General features: G+C 39.0%; 1 protein-coding gene across 1 annotated transcript in view; it reads right to left on the bottom strand.

Moving 5' to 3' along the window:
* The window catches only part of Dock9 (dedicator of cytokinesis 9), a 191,133-nt gene extending 180,719 nt beyond the window's left edge, over positions 1-10,414 (bottom strand). The window contains exons 1-2 of the mRNA XM_023715194.1: positions 10,074-10,414; positions 8,499-8,698 (exon numbers count right to left, since the gene is read on the bottom strand). Coding sequence (XP_023570962.1) covers positions 8,499-8,698; positions 10,074-10,257 — 384 coding nt within the window. The 5' untranslated portion in view covers positions 10,258-10,414. The remainder of the gene's footprint in view (positions 1-8,498; positions 8,699-10,073) is intronic.
* Between the last annotated feature and the right edge of the window lie 1,008 nt (positions 10,415-11,422).

Below are 11,422 nucleotides of genomic sequence, written 5' to 3'. Positions count from 1 at the left end.
AGGGAGAATGATCGAGAACCGGTCTGAATACCTGCTATTTTAAAAGATACAGAAAGTTCAACAAAAAAAAAAAAAAAAAAAAAAGAAAGTTCAACCATATTAACACTACAGGTTTGTGCAAACATTTGAATGTGAGATTATCTAACATAGCCCTTTTGTTTACAGATAGAGAAACTTGGCAGCAAGGGAGAGAATAAGGACCTGGGCTCCAGGAGCCTCCTGATCCCTTGCCCAGACTATCTCTTCAGCCCCTATCAAAATAATGGCAACATTTTAGTTTCTATACTTTCATTTGACAACATACAATAAGCACATAATATAAATGCAGGAAGAAAAAAAGACCCTTACCAAGTGTCTCAAATACTTTTTTAATACTAGAAAGCAAAACCAGACACAGCTTAAAGGAGAAGTTTATTTTGGCCCACAGTTTTTAGAAGTTTCAGTCCATAGTCGGTTGGCTCCAAGGCAGGGCAGCAAGGCAGAGAGCCCTGGCAGAGGAGCCTTGCTTATCATACAGCAGCAAACTGCTGATCACACAGAGATTTAGGGAGTAGGAAGGATATATATATTTCCAGGCCTCGCCCACAGTGGCCCACCTCTCCCCACTAGGCTTCACCTGTCAACACTACACCCAGCTGTAAATCTATCAGTGGGCTAATCCAGTGATGAATATCACACACACACACACACACACACACACACACACACACACACTCATGATCCAATAACAACCCAAAAGCCTCATCAAGAGCTCATGGGCGGGGTGGGGGGGGGTCTTGATGCAAATCATACCACCAGGCTTAGTTTTAGAAGTAAACTCAAGGCTAAGCATTAAACCACAAGTTAATGATATGGAGACTATTCAGAAGAATGCAAAAGAAACATCAAATTCTCAGACATCTAAATATATTTTTTATGCTGCAGTGTGATGCTATCCTCAGAACACCAACAATGACACACTTGTGAATTCAGTTTTTTATATGAAAAGCATTAATAAAATGCTTAATTCCTCCCCTTTTTGCAGCACTTTAAAAAGCACTCAAATTAGAGAATTTGTCACTGAATGAAGATTTTATTCAATAATGCATGTTCATATTAGTAAAACCTGGGCATTCAAAATCAACGAACTTGACAGAAGGACAAAAGTGTGGGGTTTGTATCTGTTATTTATGTAAGCAACCATGGCTTTCCAAAATTATCCTATTTCTAAAATGAACTAATCTTAAAACTGTTAATAGCATCTGGAAAATATGTAAGAAAAATGTAACGAAAATTGAGGTAACAATAAAGATAGTATTAACATTAATACCACTTAACTAAAACCCTCATAACTGCTCCTATTTAGTTGGGTGAGCTCAATAAGGATGCTGCTGAGAATGTTAATGAAAACAGGAAGACAATACATGAATTTAGGGGACTTGCTGTATGCTGTGTTCTTAAAAGTCACACAACGAGAGAGCTTAGAGGAATGGGAACAGCTGTCTTTCAGATACAGCTTAAAGTGTCTTCTATCTCTTCCAACATAGGGCACATGCCAAAGGTTGGTAAAGAAGCTTAAAAGGAGAACAGAGAGTGCTAACATAAGGGAGTGATTGAGGTAGGCCCAGTATGTGGCTCACACATATTCTCTTTCCTGCTATTGTTGATATGTGAGAAGGGTAAGTAACAAAAGCAAAAAAAGAAAAAGAAATACTATGATGGCTGTATAATTAATTCCATCTTAAGATCTATGCTACAGATTCTTATTTACTCTATTTTCTTTTTTTAGTATTATAGCCTAAAATTATTAATTCTTCCTAGGTCAATGAAAGCTATGTCTGAAATTGTGAAATGAAGAGGTCTAGTAATTAAACCAAAAGGCTCCACAACCCAGATCAACCTGACTTCAATTCAACTAACTTTAAGTTACCTATATTAAGGTGCTGAGAATGAGGAATGCAATCGTCACAAATGTCTCAAAAAAGATATCCTGCATACTTTGACAGAAAGTCAGTCCAAGAACAGCTAAAGTAAGTGTTAGGAGTTAGACTTTAAATTCTGGTCCCAAAAATGTTTACTGTTTTGGAGATGGCACACAGGGATTGATTATGCCAATCCAATGGGCCTCAAAACTTGCTCCCAAACCAGCAGCATCAGCAAGCAGCATCTGGAACCAGACAGAAATGCAAACTCACCTCAGTCCCCCTGAATCAGCAGCTCTAAGCTGGGGCGCCCAACAGTGTTTCAACAAACTCCTCGTGTAACTGTGATGACCACTCAACTTGACAGCCACTCTTGTAGTTCACCTATTCTTGTGTAACGTTTGAGAGTTTCATATTTTAAAGAAATGCTGGCTTTACTACTTATTGGCTCTGGGGACTTGGAACAAGGTGCTTATTTAACTCCTTACATCTCCATATCTGAAAACAGAAAAAGTAGGGCTTTCTGTTCCCCTAACCAAGGGGTTTCCATAGATGTTGCTTAGTACAGATTAGGAGTCACCAACTGGTGGGGGGGGGGGGGATGTGTGGTCATGTATCTCTATGCACAGTTCAAATTCAGTTGAATTTTAGTCCCTATGACACACATACCTTTGTCACATGACATAGGTTTTTAATCTCATTAAACTCCCCCCAAAAAAAATTCTGCAGGGTGGCATCATCACCATTTCACAGATGAGGAAACTGACAAAGGACTTGGATGATTAAATGAAAGTCACACAGAAGGTGACCTGAGTCTCCAGACCTAAAACCAAGACTTTTCCCAACACACATATGCCATAGATATGGTGGAATTTCAGACTGGTACCACCAGAAGCACCTGCCCAGGGCCTCAGTTCCTTCCTGGGATGCTTCCATCTCCACACCACCAGAAATGATAGAAAAGTAAGGCTTTCTGCCCAGCTCTGAGGTCTGCCAGGCTCTGAATGGCCAGACATCAACTATCATCATAGGAGAGATAAAAGGCAAAGTCCCCATCTGAAAACACTTATTCTGCATCTAGAGAATATTAAGAACCTTACTCCAATATACTGTATCTTCCCAAAGAAGCAAGTTCAAATGCTTGGACACACATTAATGCTATCAGAAGGTATGTAATTTATATTACAGTCAAGTACTTGGGAGCATGATCTGTGCAAGGAAAATCTAACTTTACACTTAAATTGTGGATTTTTCCCCAATAGATTCACAAATATATTACCTTATTCAGTGACTCACTCCTAAAATGACAACTTCCTATTTTTAGGCCTTTAAGCTATGAAATGTGTTAAATGATCGACCTATAGGCAATTTCCATCATTGGGTAGCTACTAGTCCTGTATGACTTACTGAGCATTTAACATTGTGGTTATTCCATATTCAAGATGTGCTTTCGGTACAAAGTAGACACTATGAAAAACATACATGATTAAAAGAATATAAAGCACTTTGATGTTTTTATAAGGATAAAGGCAGAAAAGATAATATTTTGGAAATACTGGGTTAAAACTATATCTCCAAAACAAACTGTACCTGGTTACTTTTTACTTTAACTTGGCTAGTAGCAAAGTTTAAATTACATAGATAGCATAGGTCATGTTGTAATTCTATTTAGTAGTACTACAGATTTATGAAAGTTTAAATATACAGAGTGTTTTTTGAGAGGCTATTTTTGTTTTGTTTTTAGGTGGGGGTTGCCCGAGTCCTGGAGCTTGAACCCAGACCTTCATATTGACCATCATCCCCGGCTCTGTTCAGACAAGGTCTTGCTAAATCACTTAGTTGCCTAGGCTGGGCTAGAACTTGTGATCCTCCTGCTTCAGCTTCCCAAACTGCTGGGATAATAGGCATGCACCACCACATGTGGTCACTCTCTATGTAATTTTAAAAAATAAAGGACAGTTCATTTCCTGAAATTTTTACTTGGGGTGAAAAGGTTTTAGGAAAAACTAATCAGGCCCCACCTTTCCAAACTTTCTATCACTTGGAAGCCTGTTCTGAGGGCCGGCCAAATAGTTCAATGGATTAAAGCATCTGCAAGCAGTCGCAGGGGCTGGGAGTTCAATTCCCATGCCTGCCATGCCAGCCCCACCCCTGGGGCATGGTGAGTTGGCAATTGAGACTGGACCTGGTGGTGTGCCTGTCATGGGAGGACATAAACAGGTGGATCACTACAAGTCCAATCCAGTAGTGAGACCCTGAACACCCTGTAAACCCTTCCCTAAAATACAAAAGAAAAAAAAAGCCTGTTCTGTTTGTCCTATATCCTGTGGATCTCCATGAGTTACTCCAGACATGAAGCTGTTGGGATAAGGTCCCACAATGGGCACTCCAAGGTTATTCTGACCACCAAAGATGGCACTCAGGTATGGCTACCAGGAAGAAGAGGTACTGACAACAGAAAAGGGTGCTCCCTCAGAAGATTTCTAAGGCCAATGTGCTTCATTATATTTGTTTTAAGACAAGTTTTGCTACATAGTTTGGGCTCACCTTGAACTTATGTATGTAGCCTAGGCTGGGGCTTAACTCTCCATCCTCCTGCCTCAGCTTCCTGACTACTGGGATTACAGACATGTACTACCACACCCAGACTTTTTTTTTTTTAATAACCTTTCTTGAACAAGGGATTACAGTCTATAATCCCAGTTCTCTTTATATTCACAAAGTCAAGTGCAAGTAAGTATGTACATTTTTGCTTATAAACAATGCATGTGTCCAGGGATGGAACTTAGATAACCTGACTAGAAGTCTATAATTTTGCTGTGCCAATTACTAGGGCTTAACTGTGAACAAGTTACCTAACCTCTCTGTCTTTATCTGTAAAAAGAGAAATAATAATAGCTAGTGTCTGCCTCCCACAGTTGTGAGGGTTAACAGAAAGGATGTATTTGAGCAGTGTAAAACAGTGCTTGGCATCACAAAACATCGTATTTTTATTACATTGAAATAAAAGACAAACTGGCATGACATTACTACAAAAAACTGACCAGCAATTCCACCTCCATAATAACAACAAAATAAAAGGATATAGAAGAAACATGCCACAATGGGGTAAATTTCAGTCTTCTACACAAGCAGGAAGAGTGGCTTGGCATAATAATGAGGTAATGATACAAGCTGTGGAAGTTCCTACTCTGAGACATTTTTGCAATCTGGGCACAGTTGTTAAACTCATTCCCACTCCATCTAAGCATACATCTCCCTTTATTAAAAAAAATAAAAAATAAATCCTTCTACTGACCACGAAAATAGGTTTGCCTCAGTGAAGACTCACTCATGCAGCTATTGCCAGTGATATAGGAGAAACATAATTCCCAATCTGCTAGATACCTTATACACTGAATTCATGTCCACCAAAATCAAAGAATGAATTCAAGGAACACTGGAGATTAAGAATAGGGAAAAGTTATTGAGAGATAAAGCAAGAGGGCCACTAATTCAAATTCTAGCTAGGCAACTTACAAAGATCTTGTCTCAAAATAAAAAGTAAAAATGAACCCCTTTGTTCTGCTTAGGTAGAGGGCCTCTGTATTTAGAATGCACTATCCAATAAGTCTGGAAAATCTCAAGACTCATAAATGGGAGTGAAGTGAACTAACAAATGGACAAATGAATGGGAAACAGAAGGAGCATAATAGTGAAGATTTGCAGATAAAATTTCACTAATATTTCCTGATTATGTCATCTGGTTATGTTGCTACATGAAGCTGGTAGGAAGTTCTTTTTTAAATCTCTTCATACTTTAAAACCTATAAAAATAAACTCATTAAATATAATCAACTTAATATCATTAATTTTTCCTATAGCAGTTTATATGGATTTAGGAAAATTCATAGGACAGAAAAGCTTCCTAAGTGTAATTTAACCCAATCTAAAGCTGCAGACTTATTAAAAACAAGATTATTACTCATAAGCTTAAACTTCAGATTTTGTTGCTTGCTTCACTTAGTGAAGTACCTCTAGAACAAACAGACTGCAGAGACAGAAAAGGTGTGCCAGTCTCATTCCCTGTCTCATGGGAAAACAGGAGTCCCAGGTAATACACTGACTCATCACCAGAAGCCAAGTCCTTTTTGTACTGGACACATATGCTATCTCACATGGCTATTTCACTAGAATGACCGAATGCCATCCAATATTCAAGTAAGCATTCAGTTTTCTGTAACACTTAAAGATCACAGAAAAATTATGAAAGATCCCAACGACATATCTGAAAAATAATTTTCTTAAAATACCTAATGAGGGGCCAGGGAGATGGCTCAGTAGAATAAGTGCTCCCCTGGCAAGCACAAAGGTCTGAGTTCAATCCCCGGTTCCGCCAAAAATAAAAAAAAAAAAAACCTAATGAGTATGCCCTACATGTTCAGCTCTTCTCCCTTCTTGTCTTTCAAACTTCAAAATCCCATATTAATACCTATGCTGCAGTCCTCATTTGCCTCAAAAATCTACAGGGCCATATAAAATGACCTAGAGCCCAGTCTGTGTTTTATGTGTATGGCGGGGTGTGGTTGAACCAATGCATTACAATGAGCTACATCCCCAACACTACTACCACCCTTTTAAATGTATGTATTCATTTTATTTCATTTTGAGACAAGGTCTCATTCAGTCACTAAGTTTTCCAGGTGGGGCTTCAACTTGTGATGTTCCAACCTCAGCCTCCCGGACTGTGCACGAACCATAGAGTCCAGGCATTGACCCTCTGAGACCACACTCTTTTTTATAAATGGCTGGGTAATAACAATTATAATAAATTACTTCCAAAAACTATTCTGGAGTGTGGGGGACAAAAATAGATATTCAAGCTAAGACAAGGTAACTAACATACTAGCACCAAGAATGTCATGATTGTTCCCCTGCTAGTCATCCACAGCCTGCAGTCACTTTTCAATGGGTTTGGCAGGAAGCCTGGACAAGAACGGGGAAGTTGCAGCATGCACTTCCTCTGCCATTTATTGTGACAATGCAGGGACAAGAGCCACCTACACAGGTGCCTGTGTGTTAAACCTTGTCACCTCTGAAACTTTATAATGTTTGATTCATACTTTTCTTAAAAACACTAACTTTGCTACCCCTGAACAAACAGCCACTGCTGAAGAGAAACCTTGAATGTAGCTCTAGCAGAAGGAAGGAAAGAATATTGCTAAATATATTTTAAAAGAAAGTCTACAGAACAAGTACTGCTTCTGTTTAGCATAAGTGCATTAAAGTGTATTTGGTAATACATTTACTATGCCATTGTTACTAATGGCAAAGAATCAGTAACAAATGGAATAATCAGTAAATTACAGTAGAAACATAAAATGGAATGCTATACAGCCACTGGAAAATGATCTGAGAAAATGTAGCACCTTCCTGCCCCTCTCATGTTTACTTTAAATTAAAAGAATAAAAGGAATCTATAAACCAAAGAATAATGCCTTAAAACTATGGTTTTTAAAAAATCCATACATGTTAACAAAGAGATGCTCTTCTTGTGTTCTGGGAAAAAATACAGAAAGCTGTTGCAATCAATACATTTTCCAAAAAGCATGTACACATACAAGTTTTTTTTAATGTACAAGAGAAAGTTTAGAAGTATATAAAACAAATTAGTAATAATAGCCACAGAGATAGCTTAATGGTCTAAGTGCTTGCCTAAGCAAGTGCAAGGATTCGGGTCCGATCCCCAGTACCACATAGTGCCATAGGGGCAGGGAGATGGCTCAGTAGAATAAGCGCTTCCCTGGCAAGTACAAGGGTCTGAGTTCAATCCCAGGTTCCACCAAAAAAAAAAAAAAAAAAAAAAGTTTAAACATCACTGGAAACAAAAATAGCTTGATACTGTAATAGCTAATGTGTCAACTGAAGAAAAATGCAGATACTTTAACGAGCTATTACATACACCCTTGCAAATTAGCAAGCCAACAACACTGATGTAAAATGCCACATAGTGCCAGTGCCGGCTCCGCCCCGGATGGTGGTGGTGCATGCCTGTAAGCATAGCTCTGGGGAGGCTGAGGCAGCAGTGTCAGTACATGTCTGATCTACATACGTAGTGAGACCCTGTACCAAATACATAAAATTTCTTTGTAAAAAATAATGGTTACCTTTGGAGAACAAAAAGTATTTTTCCCCTCCACTTTTGCACAATTTACATTTCATATTCTAAGCATTATTTTTTTCACTCTAAACTATGTAGTACCTTCTCCCCAAAGACTGTTTACATAAACAAAACCAGAAAAACTTACTATTAAAATGTTTATCCCTGAATAAAGTATAGTACCTATAATTAGACGTGTTTCTATATCACCCAAGTTATAGACTTAAGGATTCTCACTAAACATGCGGGCCACTGGCATTACACTAACGAACAGTGCTTCAACAGGCAGATCTCATGGCTGTGGTTGAACACTTTAATGAGAGAAAAATAAGGCGCATTCCCAGTAGCTTGTTCTCATGGCAGGGGCAGCCATATCACAGACAAGGACATCTGCCATAGGCAGAGCCCTGCTTAAATACCTTCCTTCTCTTATCTGACATTAGCCCTCTTTATCATACCTTGTTGGAAGGAAAGAAACACTGGCAGTAGTAAGTTTTTGTTGTATCACTGCTTCCTTGCCTCTCCCTCCCACCTCCCTGAAGGTTCATAGAATGGAGCACTCCACATTGCCTGGACCTGATCTCTGAGGGGCAGTGGCACCAGGTACAGCGGCTGAAGCCTTGTCCACACTGTGGAAAGGCCCTTTCGGTAAAACCACCTGCAGTGACAGTTTATCAATGCAAATAACTAGAACATAACCAACAAAATTTTTTCAGTATTATGAAAGAAGTAAAAACTTTTTAAGTAATCTACGTAATATATTTAATCTTTGACACAAATATCCCTACACATCTGGACAATCACTGAGAAAAGACTTTTACGAATATTCACAAGAAAACTAAACCCACATAACTTCCTCCAAGAAAGCATAAACTACCATCTGCTGGGACCTATTAGCAGTTAAATCTACACAGCATGTAAGTGGCTCAAGTGACCCAATAGATAAATGAGGTATTAGGCTAGCAGAAAGGAAACTGCTGTAATAAAGAACAACTCTGAACATTTACCAGAATGCAAAGAAAAAGAAAATGAAATGTCTAAGATGAAAATCTGCAGTGAAAAAAGACCATATTTTATTGAGTTTCTCTGTTCAAGGTCAGCAATATAGTTCTGATGGTAATATAGTATAAGACAATCTCGTACGTCACAAAGAAGAGTAACGAAATTCAAATTACATCTGTTACAGGAAACTTTAAGTTCAGATCCCAATAGGTGTTAATAAAAATTAAGTAAATCAGTAAGCAAACATTTTATATTAACAGCAACTAAACCTTTATGTTAAGCAAGTACATGCGCACGTGCACACACACACACACACACACACACACTATAAAAGCACTGAGTCTGGTTTAACAATCCCTTTAACACATCATTTGAAAGGCTCAATTGTCTCCTCTGCAGCGCATGTTGGTGGTTTCTGCAGCTTGCTTAAAAATTATGTGCTGTTATTGTGCTAAAGAAATTCCATGAGAAAAGCACAACCAACTCATTCATGATAACAACACAATCATTTTTCACATTTTTCCCCTACCAAGTCCACCAAAATACTTGACTTTATCGAAACTGCTAAGAGCTTAGCTCATGTTAAGAACATAAACTTTCCTAGCCACTGCTTCACAGCTTAAGGTTCTTTTCTACTTGATTCAAGAAAAATCTGCTAGAATGAGTGGGAAAAAACACATTTAATTACAATGGTTATGTTCCTTAAAATTTCCTATCAGTACCCATCTCATTTTCTCAGTAACATAAATAATGTAATATACATTTTAATCTTGCAAAGCACATCCTATTTCAACCCTATATTTTCAATTAAAAAGTGATTCCCTGGGTGAACATTTGGAAAACACTGCAGTAGGCTGGACATCATTTGAACAATACATAGATGTTCTGCACAAAGAAGCCTCCTGACAGTTTCTTCATGAAGAAGCACCAAAGCAGAGTCCAAGTCAATATATAGGAAAGACAGAAAAGCTCGAAAGAGACAGGCAGAGCAAGACTTAAAAGTCACAGGCAAGATGTAATTAACATCATACACACACGACGACCATACTGCATGGAGAAGCCACAGCAGTGCTTTGGACAACACCTTACCAGCACCGGGCTGGGGCTCTCTGCTTCCACTTCTCCCTGAGTTGCATCTTTGTATTGCAGGGGGGACTCGATCACCAGCTCCTTTTTAACACTTCTACTGCTTGTTCTGCATTTATCAGCCTGCATTCTCAGCTGAAAAAACGAGTCAGAAAGTCTACAATGGGAGCAGCTGCAAGTCCCTGACTGTGCACAGCACACACATGCCAGTGGTCCGAGGAGGGAGAGGAAACTGGCTTCCCAAGTGCAAGGGGTCAGCTGTGCGGGCTGGGTCTGCGGAGCCTGTGGAGTGGGAAGGCATGACAGCGAAGGCCAGCCTCCAAGGGTGTTACTACTGCTCGGAAAATGGGAGGCTCCCGTTTGCTGGCCAAAAGAAAACAAACCCCAAACTGAACAATACACAATGTACTGCCTCACTGATAAATACCAGCCTTATTGTGTCTGTTCCATACAGCCTTGGCCAAATCAACCCGGATCCAAACAGTGCAGGGTTTAAAAGAAGACTAGTCATAGTTAGATCCTTCACAGTTACTTCCAATCTGAAGCTTGCAAAGCTTAAGAACTAGCGAGGCTATTTGGCTGCTTTCAAAGTCTTATAGTTCCAGAATGCTTTCATGCGTGTTATGGCTAAACACCACATGTTTGGCTGATGATCAAAGCAGGAATGAGCAGCAAGGGTGTTCTCACGGGGTATAGGAGTAGAAAAAAGCAGTTTCTCCTCACGGGACAGACTACAGCATGGAAAACAATGTGTCTGCTCTTTTAAACCAGAAAGATGCTATCATGATTAGTAAATTATCATTGTTTACTAAAAACACTTATCATGATGCTTTTAAGCAGAACATTTCTTTAAATACACCAACACATGTGTCAGTACCAGAAGGTAATATGCCTAGTACTAAGTACTGAGAGGATCACAGTGAAAAAATGAAGGCAAAATGACTCTCCCTTCAAGGAACTTAGAAGCTGATGGAAAGGCAAATGAAAAGATAGCCATAAATCATACTTAACAGAAGAGATATAGTGTACTCAAGAGCACAGTAAAGTTGCCATCCCATAGTCAATGGTGACTGCACCCAAAATGTGTTTCCCCCAAAGACTGTTTATTTCCCCATATCAATGATATAGCAAGGGCTTTAGTTTTTAGTTTCTATTCCTTACAGAAATTACCTCCTAGGAAAATTAAAGCACAAGTACTAAGGAAATTATTAGAAAGTTACATGGAAAATGAGCACTAAAAATGGGATCAAATATTGCTCTGTACTTCCAAGGATGCTACAGAGCTTCTCCTACT

This window comes from Octodon degus, unplaced genomic scaffold (assembly GCF_000260255.1).
Source record: "Octodon degus isolate 3935 unplaced genomic scaffold, OctDeg1.0 scaffold00039, whole genome shotgun sequence".
In the NCBI taxonomy this organism is placed as follows: Eukaryota; Metazoa; Chordata; class Mammalia; order Rodentia; family Octodontidae; genus Octodon; species Octodon degus.
The sequence above is the reverse complement of the archived record's forward strand: the minus strand, read 5'-3'. Positions and strand labels throughout refer to the sequence as shown.